General features: G+C 39.3%; 1 protein-coding gene across 1 annotated transcript in view; it reads right to left on the bottom strand.

Moving 5' to 3' along the window:
- KIF16B (kinesin family member 16B) overlaps positions 1 to 17,358 on the bottom strand; it is a 203,267-nt gene extending 185,909 nt beyond the window's left edge. The window contains exons 1-4 of the mRNA XM_006036938.3: positions 17,193 to 17,358; positions 15,948 to 16,123; positions 13,049 to 13,114; positions 8,206 to 8,265 (exon numbers count right to left, since the gene is read on the bottom strand). Coding sequence (XP_006037000.2) covers positions 8,206 to 8,265; positions 13,049 to 13,114; positions 15,948 to 16,123; positions 17,193 to 17,358 — 468 coding nt within the window. The remainder of the gene's footprint in view (positions 1 to 8,205; positions 8,266 to 13,048; positions 13,115 to 15,947; positions 16,124 to 17,192) is intronic.
- Positions 17,359 to 18,860: the final 1,502 nt, after the last annotated feature.

Consider the following 18,860-nt stretch of genomic DNA (forward strand, 5'->3'; position numbering starts at 1 on the left):
AGGAAAGAAGAGAGGCGGACAAGAGTTCTAAACTCGTGAACTCTAGCCCAATCCGGCTGAAGGCTCTGAACACACGAGCCCGTCATGTCAGCCGAAGAAAGTACTCGTCCGGAAGAGCTCTGAATAAACTCACACGAAGTTTGCTAGGCTCCGTGGGTTCTTCTGCTCACTCACTCACACGAAGTTTGCTAGGCTCCGTGGGTCCAGTTCTTTTGCGCGCGGGACGAAGTTTGCTAGGCTCCGTGGGTTCCTCTGCTCACTCATTCACACGGAGTTTGCTAGGCTCCGTGGGTCCAGTTCTTTTGCGCGCGGGAAGGGATACGTCTGGACTGCGCTCGGCGACGGGGAGAGGCTAGAGGTTGATCAGACCTCTGTTGCCTGCTTTAAATGCACTGGGTCTCAAGCCAATCACTAGCCGCCACGTGTGAATAATTTAGAACTGGCCAATAATGGGACTCAAATTAGCATACAAATGGCGGGCACTCTTTGCAACGAGCATTTCTGTGCTGCAACAAAGAAATGCACCCTGCAAAGAAAGCTTCAAATTGGCGGGAAATTCGTTCCTTGCACCGGGGTTCTCTTTTGCAGCAGAAAACACCACCATACAAAGAAGCTGCAATTTAGCGGGGACAATTTAGCAGTGCCGAAGCACACACAAACAAAAATCACACCCTTTGGGTTGTGACAGAGCTGAGACCATAATTAAGTGCCCCAGGCTGCAGCATGGGCATAGCCTGTCAATGCAGAGCAAGGATGGTTACGGAGGGGCGGAAGGAAAGGGAGAGGGGCAGGTGCGGGAGCAGAGGCTGAATGTGAGGAGGGGAAGATGGGAGAAAGAGGCTGCAGAGGGAAGATGGCAGGGTAGCGGGGAAGGTGGGTGGGAGGCACGCAGCAGCTATGGCTATGGCCCTGACCCCTGGTAGGGGCTGGAACCCAAGCCACAGCAGCGGTCTTCTCCCCTCCCTCCCTCCTCCACCCAACCCAACCCAACCCAACCCTCTCTCTGACTCATCCTAAGATGATGGGCTTTCCCACCCCCCAGGTTAAATGGGGGGGGGGCAGAAATCTCATCTTAGAATCAATAAAATATGATAATCATGCTGACTTATGAGTGGATTTAATTGTTTCTAAGGTGCATCTCATCTACTATAACAAAGAATTATTCATATTAAAAAAAACCAAACCTGTTGCGTCTTGGTATTTTGGGGGGAAGAGAGAGACAATGCATTTCTCCCACTTAATCCTCAAAAAGAAAAGTGGAAAAAATATGGATTTTTGGACTAACATGTAAACAAAAGGCACAAAAGGAAAAATGGGATGTAGAGACCAGGTGCTCCACATCTCGTTTGCACAGCATGTGATCAAGTGCTAAAGCAGAATTACTATTGATAAAAATAAAGCTATAATCACTAAATTCAACAGGGCAGACTCAGAAAATGGAACATGTAATTAAACTACTGAGTGGGATAATTACATGAGAAATCAAGGTACAGGTCTCAAGTCCTTTAAAGACTATCTGTAAGTAAACCACTGTACCTCAATGTAAGTCATCTAAATTCTCCCGCATTGAGTTCACTGCGTAAATCAGAATCCAAGGCAGGGAAATGAAATAAAAGGTTATTAAAACATTTTATGAATGTTCAGAAAGGTGTGTCTGATTTATATATAGATATGCCAGAAGATTAAAAAATGACATGGAACACAAAAGGAAAAACTGAGCAAGTAACTGACTTGCAACACAAAGAATCAAGTTATTTTTTTAATTTCAATCAATGCTGAAAAAGTGAAAAAGGAAAAAAAATCTCAGAATATATTCCTCAATATGTATTTAAAGAAGTTTAAGATAAGATTGAATTGTTAGGTTACTAAAGGTTAGTGGAAGAAATTTGAAACAAGAGGACAATAGTCAAATGCCTGAAACGGAAAAGATCTCTAGAAGAATGACAACATATTTTGTCAAATGCAGAAGCTACATCAAAAGTAGTATTGTACCAATTAAAGGAGAGAGACAGATACAAATTCATACTTGGATGGTTATACTAATAATCTGAGCATTTCAGAATGAGAATGGGGCAGAGCCAAAATAAATCACAGAACTACAATTCTAACTTCGGAGTTAACAAAATCCTAAAGTTAATTAGGGATGAAATCATAAAATGCTTAAGCATTACATTGAAGGCAGCATTGTTTTATAATATGGATATCTTCTTTTGACAATTCTGTTGACATTTGGGAAGATACCCTAAAACAATAGGGTTTAAGCAGTCAAATTCATTTCAGAGTAACATTTAATAGAATATTGAACGCACAAAAGGTTTCCTTAAATAAACAGTACTAAGGGTAGAGTCTAACACCTAGATTATGTAAATCAGATTGTTATGCTAAATAACTGCAAGCTGGTCAAGTTCAAGTATGACAGCGAGTGGAAAAGCCACAATGATCTAAATCAGAAAAATGCTCCTCAGTTTATACATATGAATAATACTAAGAAGTCAACGTGCTTCAAGGGTAACAGATGCTCTTTAAGGGAAAGAAATAATCTCAAAATCAATTTATGGACTGTCCTCTTAATTTTAACATTATGGAAAATGGTATGGAGTTTGACATGATATGCCAGAAGCTAAAACGGTGGCTATATGGAGTTTTTTGTTTGATTTCTTTTAAATTAATGCTGTATTTGTTGAGGGAATCGTGGATTTATGCATGTTACTGAACAGACACTGTGTAAGAGAAGGGTGTGGGATTGGGAGATGGAGGGAGAAGCAGAGGCAGAGCTGGAAATGGAGGCCTCTTGCTATCTACCTGCAGAGGCAATTCTTCAGAATTAAGAGAAAGGAACACACTCCATATCTACCATTTTTCAGGATTCAGCATCTATTTGTCAATAGAAGGTACAGGAGGATCCCTTGTACCTGGGCAGATGATGTCAGTCGGATATAGTACCAAACTCAACAAGATCAGAACCAAATCCAGAAAGATCAAGAAAGAATGTGCACACCACTGATAATATATATGTCAGATGGTCAAAGCAGCAAATGAAACAAATATCAACATTTTACAGAGCTGCATACAGGATAGAGACTGAGCACTACAAAACCTATTTAAAGTTGAACACACATAACCACAGAAACTTGCGCACGCAATTTTCTATCCATTCCAACTGCCATGCTTTGAGCTGAAAACCATTTTCCATTGAAGTATGATCTTTACAAGATAAAAACTTAATAAAGCAATCACCATTTGGAATAAAGCTTTCCTTGCCCAAATACTGAATCAGTTTGGAAGGTCTGAACGTATTCTCTTCAATTATTTTAGAATTAAATATTAATAAATTTAACCACTGTATTATGAACACAATTAAAAAAATACCCAAACTATAACATTTTGAACCTGTTATGTAAATATGTCTTTAAAGTGTTATAATGTATTTGCTAAAGCTGAAAAAAGTGATTCTTTATCAAATTTCACCTTTGAAAATGCATATTCAAGTATAATAAAAGTAGGAAATTCTAAAGTGCTGTTACCTGAATTTGCATGTGGTGGACACATGTGAGAAGCTAGTGAACAACTTGGCTGCTTAACAGTTTTGGAACAAGAGGAAGATGGGTCTTAGAAGTGCAAAGAAAATTTAGTTCTACAAACTTCCTAGGAAAGTAGAGTGGATAGAGCAAAAGATTCACTTCTCTTGGTTTGCAAGCAACGCTCCTGTTGATACAACCCAGCATGCTGTTGGGGTTTGTGGGGGGTTACAACAAAAGCACACTGTTGGCTCATATTCAGTTCATTGTCCACTGTAACCTCCAGGTCCTTATCTGCAGTACTGCAGCCCAGCCAGTCATTCCCCAGTCTGTATTTGTACATATAGTTATACTGTCCTAAGTGCAGGACTTTGCACAGGTCCTTGTTGAATCTCTCTGAATGACTGCGAACCATTTTTTCAGTCTATCCAGGTCATTCTGAATCCTAGTCCTGCCCTCTGGAGTATCTGCAACTCTGCCCAACTTGGTCTTGTCTACAGATTTCCTAATCATGAGGTCAATCCCATTGTCTGAATCATTAATGACTATATTAAACAATACGAAACACAGGCCGAAGCCCTGGGGAACCCCACTTGACACCTCCTCCCAAACAGATACTGATCCTTAAATGACTATTCGTTGGGTGTAATGATCCAACCAGTTATGTATCCTTACTACTTTCATCTAGTCTGTATTTCCTGAGATTGTTAATAGGAATGTCATGGGAACAACAGCTTCATGTTGCTGACTTAGGTTGGGTTTGTAATTCCTTATAACCAGATCACCCCTAAGCCTGCGCTTTTCCAGGCTGAAGAGTCCCATATCTCTCAGCCTCTCATCATAAGGTCTGTTTTCCTGACCTCTGATCATGCACATAGTTCTCCTCTGCACTCTCTCAAGCTTCTCCACATCCTTTTTGAATTGTGGGGCCCAAAACTGGAGGCAGTACTCCAGCTGTGGCCTCACCAAGGCCTAGTACAACGGGAGAATGATGTCCTGGGATTTGATTGAGAAGCATCTATGGATGCAAGCCAGTGTTTTGCTCGCTTTACTAGCCGCAGCATCACATTGAAGGCTCATGTTCATCTTGTGGTCAATCATGACCCCCAAGTCCCTTTCGTCTGTAGTGCTAGCCAGCGAAGATCTGCCAAGCCTATAAGCATGTTGTGGGTTTTTCTTCTTAAGGTGGAGAACCTTGCATTTTTCAGTGTTAAACACCATCAGGTTCTCGTCCACCCATTTCCTGAGCCTGTCAAGGTCAGCCTGGATCACCCTCCTGTCCTCAGGTGTGGATGCTTTACCCCCAAGTTTGGTGTCGTTGGTGAACTTGGCCAGTCTGCTTCTGATGCCAATGTCCACATCATTAATGAAGATGTTGAATAATATAGGCCCAAGGACAAAGCCTTGAGAGACCTCACTGGTCACAGCACACCATGATGATTGACTTCCGTCAACCACCACCCTCTGGGTCCGACCACAGAGCCAATTTCCTAGCAAGTGGACCATGGTGAAGCTGAGGCCACAGTTGGCCAGTTTTGCTAAAAGGTCATCATGGGATACCAGACTGAAGGCTTTTTTAAAGTCAAGATATATGACATCAATCTCTTTCCCCTTGTCCAGGTGATAGGTCACCTGTTTGTAAAAGGAAATAAGATTGGTCAAGCAAGACCTACCCGTGACAAACCCGGGTATAGTTTCATGATCACTGGAAACTACTGCATAGGTTCTTTTCTCCCCTGCTCTCCATAGAGGCAGCACTCCCCAAACTCCTATTTTCGCTCCCAGGATATCCTCGCTGGCTACTGGGGAAGAACTGAAGGCGCCCAATTCCCTGAAGACTCTACTGACAAGAAAAATTTTCCCAGTTCCCCCATTCTTGCCAACCACAGTCAGGCTGCCAAAGAGCATGAAACTTAATAAACAAAACTCATGACTTCGTAACATTTTGCATTCCATTTGCAAAATGTACATTCACTTGTGATAGTACTAATGCAGCCCATGACATCTGTAACCAAGTTAAAGCTGTAAGAGAAATGTAAACCTGGCCAATTATCCAAAGCCAAAGTCAAATAGTCCAGAAACTATGTAAAGGTAACAAGCTAATAAACTTCCATGCACTGTCCACAACAGAATTCATTATCGTGAGTCTCCTTTACTCAGCAATGGAAAAGAGGTAGGCCTAGAAGGCTGAAGACTAAGAAATTTGGACTTCTACAGACATAGGAAGAAACAAGCTTCCAAATCTGTACTGGAGAGTGCCCCTGTCAATCACGTCTCTAATACAGATAAGCCTTGAGCTCAGGCATCAATCTTGCCTGCAATTACAGCATGATGTGCAGAACAAAAGCCCATCTCTTAGAGAGAAAAGGTCCCAGGACATTTAAGGCTCTATAGGTCATCAAAAACAGTATTTGAAAAAAAGAAAAATCAATCCAGAAACTAAAAAGCAGTTCAGAGACTTCATGACAAGAAACATCTCTTAGCACACAGACCACTGAACTCCGTGCCAGCTGCTATTTCCAAACTACATTTGGATCCAAGATATAGATTTCAGACTACTCCTTTAGATAAACTTATGAAACGTCCCCTTCTCACCCAAATCCTAGCAAAGTAACTTAAGACCACCATAAAGACAAGACAGGAAAAAGAAATATGCACCAAGTGGTGTAAAACGCAGCAGATAAGAGAGCATGCCTCTTACTGATTTCCATTTTTCCAGGACAAGGTGAGAGTTTTACTGACTGCTTATGGCCAGACACTAAAATATAAAATGGCTAAATGTATGCAAGTGTAGAATACAAAGGCAGCCAGGAATTAATCTAATAAAGGTTTAGAACCACTAGAATGAACAGAAATCTGGCTCTGTGTTTTGTAGTCTTGTGTATTCAGCTGTGTAGCAAGCACAGTTTTCCATAGTTTAGGCAAGTTGTTCAATTAATTACTTTTTATAATTCTGTACTTTCTGCCGAGATAACTGAAGACTCAGTGCAATTCCTACATAACCGTATAAAATGACAGACATTCCATATGCTACGCCATACCAATTTCATGTAGTCAACTATCACACTCTTCTATGTGACAATGAAAAAAAAGCTAAGTTAAAAGCAAGAGGATAATGAAAGAATCCCAGTTTAACTAATGCATAGAACACCATGCGAAAAGCTAATAATGGAAAATTGAACCAAAAGTCTCTGAGGAATATGCAAATATTAATTCCCAGCTCAATCTCTGGACAGACATTAAACAAAATCACTCCATTCTGTCATGCCATCTGCCAGGCAGATTCCAATTCTGCACTGCACTCCAAACTACTTATTATTTATTTTGAAGCACAGAGCTATCAGAGTTATTTGGAAATCAGCTAATTCACTCCTGAGCCTCTTATTTCTTATGATGTAAAATTAAAAGTATTAAAAAGTGATGCAAATTAAATGAGGAGATTGAGTTCTGGTATCAGTTCCTTGCTTGAGTTACACTCAGAACTTTCCAGCAACTGCATATTCAGCATATGCAGTAATATAGTATAAATGACTTATAACAAATTTTGTTTATAACAAACCATTGTTTCTAACAACTCTAACAGCAGAAAGTGACTTCATTACGATGCAACAAACTGTCTAACCCTATTAGAAAAAGCACCCTCTTTTAACTTTTCTCCCAGTCCCTTGGGTTTTTATTATTATGAGGTTATACTGTCTATCCAGAAATAAAATGAAATTTAATGTCACACAACAATATTTCACAAGAAACATTATGTTAGATTCTATAAGAGATAAGATGGATATAGATTCTTAAGCTTAAATCTGAAAATACAGGAAGGGTAGTTTGTTAAAGTATCCAACCAGACCATCTATCACCAATAGAAAGAGCAGCAGAAACATCTAGCAAAGAAGAATGAGGCAAAAGTTTACATTAAGGCTTCCCAGCTCTGATTATAAACAAGTTATGATGATATTCACAGAGGCCAAGAGAAACTAGGTGATGCATTAAAAGTCTCCTGTCAAGCTTACAAAACTTTTTTTGAATTCAAGTGAATAGAATGGATGTGACTCTTCAGATATGTTATCAAATGCAAAATAATTTCAAAACACTTGCAAGACCATCACTTCAAGCGGCAAAGGCTTTCGTATAAATCTTGACCATTAATCTTTATGTAGTCTGTCATGGAGTAGGCAATAGAAACAAAATGAAAAACATTAAAAAATTAAGCTTAGAAAGTCAGATCATGGTAGACTATAGTGCAAGTCTCCGTTGTAATGACTGCTACTGAATACTTCCAGATTCATACATAAAAAAATCCAGAGACAAATCCAAAAGCCTGTCACAGCATCTACTAACATAACACAAAGTAAAATGTGCCAGCTGCTGTCATGGAACAAGTCAGCAAAAAGGGAGATGAAGCTTTTTCTTCAGATTTGTTTTCATAGGCAACACAGTAAAAGATTCAGCATTTGAAATAGTCAAGTAGACTCATCCCTTTCGCAAGGTCCAAAATGGAAATGATCCAGCATAATCAGAAAAGTGTTTGTTTGCTTTTTGTTGTTTTTTTTAACTGAAAAATCTAAATCCCAAATAAATGCATCAGATATAGGACCAGTTAGTTTGGTTTAGTAAGAAAGAACAGCATTAAAGAAAAACTCCATATCTGCAACACTAGTTAAATATTATCAAATTAGAAAATCCTTACTTTTAGGATGTTCTGAGTTTCATTCCACTTGTTTGTCCACTCTTTGGTAAGCTCCTGTACCTATAAAAATAAAATTAAAAAGATAATTTTCTATATTAAAATAAGGCTTTTCTTTGGAATACCAGTAACTTTCAAAGTTTTACATAAAAAAACAACTAAGGGCATTAGTGGATATTTTTCCAACTTGTTGCAAGATTCTCTAGTAAAGCAAATTATCAAACTGAGAGGAGGCCTTCATATGTAGAAGTATTCTCCCTGTTGTAACTTATTCTAGCTCAGATAATATTGGGCTAATAGTCCAGCTCAAAATATTTCACAGTGGTCACATAACTTCTACAAAACAAAATAAGGTCTATGTTACTCCCATATTTGTTTTTAACTGTTTATTTCTACAATATACAGGATGATGAAAAACAGTATCAATGGTCTCTCATACTTCTGATTTGTATTTTTTTTAGCGTGGAAAAGATATTTAGATTATGAAAACTCTGATTTGCAGTGTTACATAAAAACAAGGAACTAGGGACATAGTCATTTAAAACAATGGCAGGTGTTTTCAGAACAAATGAAAGAATTTCATACGGTGCTTAAATCAACCCTATGAATTCTTGCAGTGACAGAGCGATTCAAACACTGCAGCTAGATTTAGAAATGAGCAGAGAATTACGATCAATTGTAATCATGATAATGTACATTCATATACAGGGTATAATTCATTTTAAAAAGGTTCTTTAAAGGTCATACATTGTACAAACATTTTCACAATATTTTTATATACATCTTGTACAATAGGGTATGGGATTTATAGTCATTTAATACATAAGTACTATACAAAATAAAGAATATACACATACCAGCTTTTTAGATGCATGACTCAACAAATCAGGAGTTTACTCTGCATCTCTGTATAAGAATATGCCTGTTCTACATTTTACTATGTTCTTTACCTCATAAATTTAATTCATAACCAATACTCCAAGTGAAGGCTATATTCAATATTTTTATTTAGATAGCCTTCATCCCAGGCTCCAAAAATTGCTGCCATAATATATGAAAGGTTGTAGATATTATAAATTGTTCACAGACGTGGAGCACAGCCGTTATTCCCAAACAACAGAAATATCTGTAATATACTTCCCCCCAGTTTTTTCTGGAGTTCAACATATTGCTGGAATTCAAGGGTTTATATACATCTTTTCCCACTTGAACCTACCTTAGCGATGAACTGCTTAAACACAAGACCAAACGGTTATGCCTTCCAAAACTCATATGTATATTGGTTATGAAATAGTAATGGTTCCCTACTCATTTCTGCCAAATGGACCTTCTCTTGACATGCAACTCCCTCCCGCTAGTCCACTGCTAGGGCCTTTGAAGCTAGACTACCAATTAAACTGCACTGTATGGAAGTTATACAAATATGTCCAACTGCCCTTGTCAAGGGAATAAACTGAAATCACCTGGTGCATTTTCACTTGTAACTCAGGATTTGAGAGACAAATGTATTATCTTTTCCGCTCTATGTGCCTTGTGGGTCTTCAGTACTGACAATCAGACTAATACTCTTGTCAACAATTTTCTAATTTTTTTAAAGAAACTATTAACAAGTGATTATGTTCATCACCTCTTTATTCCAATGCTTTTGGAGAATTTTTAATGCATAGAAGTTATTTAAAATTGGTACTATAAAACAGCAGTCAACTCATTAAATCAAAGAAACCTACCATACATTTGTCAGTTAATTTAAATATGGTAATAAAGTCTTTAGATCTGTAGAAACAAATCCATTATTATAACCATTCAATTATAAAAAAAAAAGCTGTAACCATTGTAATATCTGCTAAGAATTTTCAGTAATCCAGTAATTATGCTTGTAGCAATTATCTTAAATAGTAATCACATAACGTGCTAATGAGGTTGACAAAGGATAATAAAATATGCTCCATATACTTCCCACGCAGAGAGGACAACATTTCTGAGCAGGACAAGCAATGATTACTGCCAGAGCATGAATAATATATTATAATTAGCTTACATTCAGCAGTTTCTACTATCCAGCTAAATATTCACAAGAAATATAAATACTCCAAGAATATGCACCACACACACATGCATGCACACACCCAGCCAACAGCAAAGTGGTTTGTATTAACATGAATGTCACTTGGGGCCTGAGAAGCAAGACTTACAAAGAAAGGCTGAAAGAACTAGGGTTATTTGGAGAAAAGACGACTGAGGTAGGATTTGATAACATTGTTCAAATACCTAAAGGGCAATTACAGAAAGGATGGAGATGGGTTTTTTTCTGGGGCTGTATGGAACAGAACTAGGAGGAATGGCCTCAAACTTCAGAAGAAGAAATCAGGCCAGAAATTAGAAGGAACTTTCTGACTGTAAGGGTGGTCGAGCACTGGAAGAAGCTATCTAGAGAAATTGTAAAATCTCCATCCTTCAACATTTTCAAGAGCAGGTTAGACAGACATTTGTCTGGGATAGTTTTGTCAGAGATGATCCTGCCTTGATCAGAGGGTTGAACTAGATGACCCTGTGAGGTCTCTTCCAGCCCTACTTTCTTATGAGCCTATGTATGCGCTCTACTTTCCTATATAGTTTCATAGTTGGTAGGGTCGGAAGGGACCTGAGCAGATCATCAAGTCCGACCCCCTGCCATGGGCAGGAAAGAATGCTGGGGTCAAATGACCCCAGCTAGGTGTCTATCTAGCCTCCTTTTGAAGACCACCAGGGTAGAAGCAAGCACCACTTCCCTTGGAAGTTGGTTCCAGATCCTAGCCGCCTTGACTGTGAAGTAGTGCTTCCTGATGTCTAGCCTGAACCTACTCTCCGTCAACTTATGGCCGTTATTCCTTGTTATTCCCAGTAGTGCTTGGGGGAACAGGGACTCTCCCACTGCCTGCTGGTCTCCCTTGGCTAGTTTATAGATGGCCACCAAATCCCCTCTCAGCCTTCTCTTGTGGAGGCTGAACAGGTTCAGGTCTTGTAGCCTCTCCTCATAGGGCCTGCCCTGCTGCCCCCTGATCATGTGAGTGGCCCTGCTCTGGACCCTCTCCATGTTGTCCACATTCCTTCTGAAGTGCGGCGCCCAGAACTGGACGCAGTACTCCAACTGCGGCCTGACCAATGTCATATAGAGGGGGAGGATCACCTCCTTGGACCTGCTCGTGATGCATCTCTGGATGCATGACAAGGTACAGTTGGCCTTCCTGACTGCATCCCCACATTGGCAGCCCATGTTCATCTTGGAGTCTATAATAACTCCAAGATCCTTTTCTGCCTCTGTGCTGACAAGAAGGGAGTTCCCCAGCCTGTAGGTCTGCTGCTGGTTCTTTCTCCCTAGGTGCAGTACCCTGCACTTATCAGTATTGAATCCCATCTTATTCTCATCCGCCCACCCCTGTAACCTGTCCAGATCCAATAGCAGCCTCTCCCTCCCTTCTAGCGTGCCCACTTCTCCTCACATCTTAGTGTCACCTGTGAATTTGAACAAGGTGTTTTTCACCCCCTCGTCCAAGTCACTGATGAGGACCGAGCCCTGGGGGACCCCACTGCCCACATTCCTCCAAGTCGAAAATGACCCATCTACCATCACTATCTGGGTGCAGCCATCCAGCCAATTGGCGACCCATCTGACTGTGTAGGCATCGACACCGCAATCTCCTAATTTTTTTTAACAAGAATGAGGTGAGAGATAGTGTCAAAGGCCTTCCTAAAGTCCAGAAAGACTACGTCCACCGCGACACCTGCATCCAAGGATTTTGTGACCTGGTCATAGAAGGCCACTAGGTTGGTCTGACAGGACCTGCCTCTAATGAACCCATGTTGGTTGCCCCTAAGCATACATTCCCCTGCTTGCCCCTCGCAGATGTGCACCTGGATGATTTTCTCAAAGAGCTTCCCCAGGACCAAGGTAAAACTAACAGGCCTATTATTTCCTGGGTCCTCCTTCCTCCCTTTTTTGAAAATGGGGACCACCTTGGCCCTTTTCCAGTCCTCTGGCACCTCACCAGAGTACCACGAGTGCTCGTAAAGCTGTGCCAGGGGTCCCGCAATGACCTCTGCTAATTCCCTCAGCACTCTGGGGTAGAGATCGTCAGGACCTGCTGATTTGAACACATCCAGTCCCACCAGAAAGAAGTTCCCTGACTCTGACCCTGGGCATGGCTGCACCTCCCCTGGGAACACCGGGGATCCCGGTGGTGGGGATGACCTGGTCCCTGCTCAGAAAAATGGAGGCAAAGAAATTGTTAAATTTTCAAATGTGATTCCATTCTACAAACCAAATACTGTTATGAGGAAAATCACTACAAAAAAGTGAACAGCTAACACTCAAGCTTTACCATAAGTTTTGAACAGAGTACAGAAAGCAGGTGTTTGATACTACATCTATTGTAAAATGTGTTCCAGATAGAAACTTTGCTACTAATAGGCGTTATTGCATACTTCATTGTTTTGCACTGCTACATTAATTATACCAAGTCTATTATTTTATCCATTTAATTATGAAATTTACCTTGCTTTGTTAAAAGATCTTAAAAACTACTGATTCCAAGACGAGGTTTCCCCCTCTCCATTTAACAGAGGGAAAGAAGCCCCTCATCTTGGATTTGAGTATGAGGTGGTACAGAAGGAAGGCAGCTGTACTTCTTTACAAGAGATTAAATATCAATTTAAAGGATTTTCAGGCTAGATGAATTCAAGAAAGTGAAGTTTAGTAAAAGATGATAACACCAAAATATATATGCCATGAAACTCCTGATGAGTTGTTGCCACTCCAGTATCCAGACTGCACTTTATTTCTAAAATAGCAAATACAATTATAACTTACTCTTGCTTCATTCTGTTGAAGCTTCTCCTCCATACTTAAAGCTGTAGGAGAATCCAAGAGTGCAATCTAAAATTGTAAAAAATAAATAGTTATTTGCAAAATATATAGCATAATATACTTAAATACTCAAAAGAAATTAAAGGCTATGTGGAAAAAATTTAATTAACTAGCAAAGCAAGACCTGATATAGGCTAATTTATGGCAGTCCGTCTCGCACCCTAGGGAGCATTCACATTGCTGGTAATCTTATCAAAATATAAATTTAAAATAAAAATAATAGCACACACACATGCATACATCCATGACACCTACACGTTTCAGAAACCAGACAGAATTTTACAAGCATTTGTCTTTTCAAAATATATCAAGTTAAATTTGATTAAACAATAAAACATACATAAAACATTTAAGCAATGTTCTTTGTTACATAAACCTCCAAATAGACCCTAGTGTTGGGTTTTGGGTAACTAATACTCTCAGTGAGCCATGGTGACATTTGCAATACAATATTCTGGGAATATAAAGACTATCCTTAGAAGAAATTATACAAGGATTTATATTCTATTGTGCGTATCTAACACCACCTGCTGTTTTACCAAGCATCATAAATTCAATTAATTTAGGTTGGCTCTGCGCTCTTTCTATCACAGCCATCTTTAACATCATGAACAAAGACTCTCTGGAATTCTCCACAGCATAACCAGATTTATTTTGAGATAGCTACTACTTTGTAACTTGGAACCATGTCAAAGTACTAGTTCTTCAAATGAGTCTAAAATGTACGCTTAAGAGCACATTAAGTCAAACAGTATGCAAGAAAGAAAAGACCTGACAATCTGAAGTGGCTTTTATTATTTATAGTAAAATAGCAATACAATAATACTCACTTTGGATATTTTGTGAGAAATACAAGATTTGAAAATTACCAGTCATCTCATCCTATTTCTCAACAAATACTGAACAACATAATAATATGAAACTTAACTATAGCAGCAAGTCAGTATTCCTGTTTGTCAAGTAATATGCTGTCCTGATAATCATTTCAAAGCATGATAAAAGCTCAATTGTGCAAAAGAAAAAAAACCCCAAGGATTTGGCTGCAGTTTGTTTCCTCCTGCCGAAATCATGTTCATTTGATTAAAAAAAATTAGTATTCTATAATGCCACAATGAGGGAGACTCAATTAACTGGATTCTACTATAGTTTTTCAACTACATGCCTTAATTTCAAGCACCACCATCAGCTTATCATACCATCTTGCAGTTGGAGACCTGCTTCATTTTACATAAAATAGCTATAAATGATGTGATATACACCTGTGCATTTAATGAAACAAGCACTGCACAGTTGAGTAAGATTGTCAGGACGTGCACACACGTGACCCTTATGGCGTTAACTATAATTTACAGTATTTTAAAGTCTTATCTCTTTGATAAGAGCTTTCATGAGCTTAACCAAAAAGGTTCCTTTCAATGAATCAAACTTCACTGAGATTTAAGAAAGGATAATACTTATTTAATTAGTCATTTTTATTAGAGTTTGGTTTGATTATTCAAATGGCAGGTTGTAAAACTAGAAGATATTTTGACAATTCCCTTGAGTTCATTCCAAGTACAGTCCAAATAATTAAAAGTTTAATTCAGTCCCCAAATTAAAAAGTTAAGCAGAATTTCTTGTCCTAACAAAAACGTAAAATATACTTCAAGTCACTGGCATTTCCTGACATTAGGTCAAGAACCTAACAAGCCCTTTGACAAAAATATGGTATCACTTGAAAGACTGGCAGTATCAAAAACTATTGTTAGATGGTCCTTTAAAAAAGACATATAAAAAATACTTTAAATAAATAAATAAATAAATAACCAACCCCCGAAATGTCTTCTGATTCTTGCCAGTCTTACCATTTGCTATTAGGTACCCCAAGATCACCTTCTACAATATAAGCCACTAAAAGCCATTGGCTAATTTAAAAAAAACCTGAGTTTACCTTTTAAATGTTCAGATTAGATTGAGCAAACGTGCAAAAATGCTTGTCTTAACTTTAACAGACAGCTGATCTCTTTTATTCAGTTTTTAACCCACTCATCATTACATAAGGTATCACAAGGCACGTATACACATGCGCTTTACTGCACAGTAGACTAATCTACTGCACAGGAAAGCATCACAGTTTATACATGTGCAGTGTAGGCCAATATAGACTAATTAACTGAGCCACTGGATAGTACCATCAGACACTAGTACTATCCAACAACAGAGTATACTGCTGTGCTTAACTGCATGTGTAGATGGTGACATCCAGATTGGTTTACAAGGGCTCAAACTGCACCAGATCTTATTCAGTCACATTAATTGCATGTGTAGACACACCCACAGCTGCTTTTAAATATTTGCTAAGCGTGCTTTTTGTTTTCTTGATACCATGCAGCCAAATAAGTTGCTTTTGCTTTTACAAAACTTAGCAAACACCCTAAAGTTCCTTATGATATAAATACCTACAAATCTCAAATCCAATTCAATCTGCATTTGCAAACTGTCTTAAAATATTTTATTATACTTAGCATAATAGAACAGTATCAATACTTAACAAAGGCATCTTTTCCACCTCTCTAGCTAGCAATAAATATTTCTTTAATGCTAGTTGGTGGATGCTGCATTAAACATTTATCTGCAACATAAAGCTCTGAGCACATCCAGGCAAACTAACTATTTTTTTTAAAACACATTGAAGAGATGGCATAGTAGCCAAATAGAAACCAGTCCTAAAAAGAAAGACAACTCACTCCTTCATATACAGTTTGTTTATTAATATTAACATAACGAAAAATAATTCTGTTTATGATCTAGAAAGATGTTATTACTCAGAAACAATTATACTTAAATAGCAAGTTAAACTAACCTGATTCCCTTGAGCAAGCAAGGTTTTCAATCGGGCTATTTCAGCTCGCAGCTCACGAATTAGTTTGACGTTAGGATCTTCATTAATAGTAGGCTTGTTGATGATGTTTTTGGCTCTATTTGCATATCGCAGTGTACTTAAGGTTTCTCCATAATTGACATCAGCAGGTGAAATAGCTGAGAAGAATGAATTCAGAAATAATTCATACAGTACCATAAGTTGCATTTACTAAAGTCAGTTTATATTTTAAAGGTTAGATAAACTTTATGTGCATGGGGACAAACCATGCTAAATTTTAATACCATGGCTATAGTCCTAATTCTTCACTTTCCTCCACAATTATGTCAACATAACTCTACTAAAGTTAACAGTTATGCTGATGTATAATCAGAGCAGTCAGGCCCATTGAATATAGAAACATGAAGTCTTGTTATCAACCAAATTAACATTTTTACAACTCAGATGATAATCAACTTTATATTGAGTATAACATGTTCCTTAAAATGTACAAGTTTTCAAATGTTTACAATAATGGGAAGAAACAGTGCTTTCCCACCCTGCACCCCAAGTCTCAAAGCCATCTTCAAGTGTGAAATTTAAGCAAAAGCAACACAGTATGGTAGTCCTTCGGTTTGAAAATAAATTCTACTACTTCCTTGGCAGAAAGTAAACAAAAGGTATTTCTATACTGCTTTCTTGGGAGTCTGAAAAACTACTAAAAAGCACACTTCACACATTTGCTCCCACACAGTGCATACATTTACATGTGCCCCTACAAAGCCATTGTTACTGCATGGCACAGTAATAGCCCATACTGCATCATGCCGGTGGTACACAGTTATTTTTAGCCACTACCTTGCCATAGCAATGCACTATAGCAAAGAAGTGCATTGCTACGGCGACATAGCTGCGGCATCATGGTTTGTGCCTGCCAACGCTACATCGCCGTAGTGCATTACTACCACTATGTAGCGTCTCATGTAGATGCACCCAGTGTGCACCAAGCCCCAGATATCAGACCTGGTGGCTAGTTTTGCATGGCACTGGGCAACAGCATTCAAGATAAGGAGTCCAAGAGAAGTTCTGGGCTTTGCTAAACCAAATACACTGCCTAATTCTGGGGTTTGGTGCACACTGAGCAGGAATAGGTAAGCAGAACATGTTTCTTGAACACACAGTGGATACAATGTAGGCATGCCAATAAAAGGAACAGAAAGAAATAGGAGAGAGAAGAAACACACCTACTTATAAAAATGGTCTTTGTATTGCACTTGTGTGTCTGGAGACCACAATACCACAACCACCGCTGGTTGCTTTCAAACACTTCAACAAGGGTCCCCAACTGCGCTTTTTTAAGGAGGTAATTTAATGAAGAACAAGATCTTGTAATTGAAAGTGTCAGTACATTCATTCTTTCACATATTTTTCTAGTAAGGCAGACATGCATTTTGGTTTGCAAAAGGAAGTACCGTACAATTTGCAAAAGTTTTAAAATTACTGAATTCTTAAACACATGAATATAGTAAAATGTGTGAAAAATTTTACACTAAACCATCTTTGGGTAGAATTCAACACCCAAGCATGTGAGAAGAGGACACAATCAGAAGAAATGGGATAATGACTTCACTAGGAGACTATCTTATTTATGAAATACCAAATAGAACAGCAGAATGAGACCATAAGTCCAAGAGATAAATAAACAATCATTAATACGAAAACAATGCATGGGGGAGCCCACAATGGCAGGGAGCCTTGCAAAAAATCTTGTTCTGTTTCTAACCCAAAAACCTGCCACGTTAGGTAACTATATAAATCATCTAAAAGCATATAAAGTCAAATTAGGTAACTATATAAAGCATGGAAGAAAGGTAGCTCTCTTTGTGAGGGAGCAATATACCTCCTTGGAGGCCGACATTGGCTCCAAAGAAGAGCGACTCGGAACTCTCTGGGTCAAACTACTGGGTGTGGAGAGACCTAACTGTAGGTGTATACTACATACCAGCAAACCATGGGAAGGAGCTCGATCTGGAGTTCTCTCAAGAACTGGCAAAGGCCATGCATGCACAGGACATGGTCATCATGTGTGACTTCAATTACCCAGACATCTCTTGGGAGGAACATTCAGCTAAGTCAGACTGATTGTGTTGCTCCCTGACCTGTATCGAAGAGCTCTGCCTGACTTAGGAAGTGCACAGGCCAACCAGAGGTAATGCTCTCCTAGACTTGTTCTTGGCCAAAGGAGACAATCTGGTGAGTGACTTGGATATAGATGGTAGCCTGGGTGACAGCGACCACAAAACCATCATGTTCACTGTCCATAACAAGGTAGGCAAATCAGCTAGCAGGGTTTAAGTTTTTGGACTTCAAAAAAGTTAATTTCAACAGGCTCAGGGGAAGCGCTGCAGGACCAGGGACCGATGATGAAAGGAGTGCATGAAGAGTAGTCGTTCCTCAAGGACATGACCCTCAAAGCACAAAAGAAGTCCATTACCATGTGGAGGAAGTGTAATAGAAGAGCTGGTAAGCCCTCGGGTCAATAGGGATATCATGGTCCTCTTGAAAAAGAAGAAAGAGGCATACAAACAATGGAAGCTTGGGACAGTCTGCAAGGAGGACTACACAACAACGGCCTGCAAATTAGAAAAGCTAAGGAGGCCACTGAATTTAAACTAGCGACAGAAATCAAGGACAATAAGAAGTCCTTCTTTAGGTATGTAGGAAAGAGGCAGAAAACAAATGGAGTGGACACTGCTCCACTCCCCCGCATGGCCTCGGGGGCGTGTCCCGCAGTGTCCCGGAGCCGGTGGAGCCTCACTCAGGGCAGGCAGTGGCTTCTCCCCAAGGTGAGGCAAGGCAGGGATGGAGGCTGGGGTGGGGGGCCGGCTCCGGGAAAGTGCTCCACTCCCCGGCCCT

This window comes from Alligator sinensis, unplaced genomic scaffold, assembly GCF_000455745.1.
Source record: "Alligator sinensis unplaced genomic scaffold, ASM45574v1 scaffold972_1, whole genome shotgun sequence".
Taxonomy (NCBI): Eukaryota; Metazoa; Chordata; order Crocodylia; family Alligatoridae; genus Alligator; species Alligator sinensis.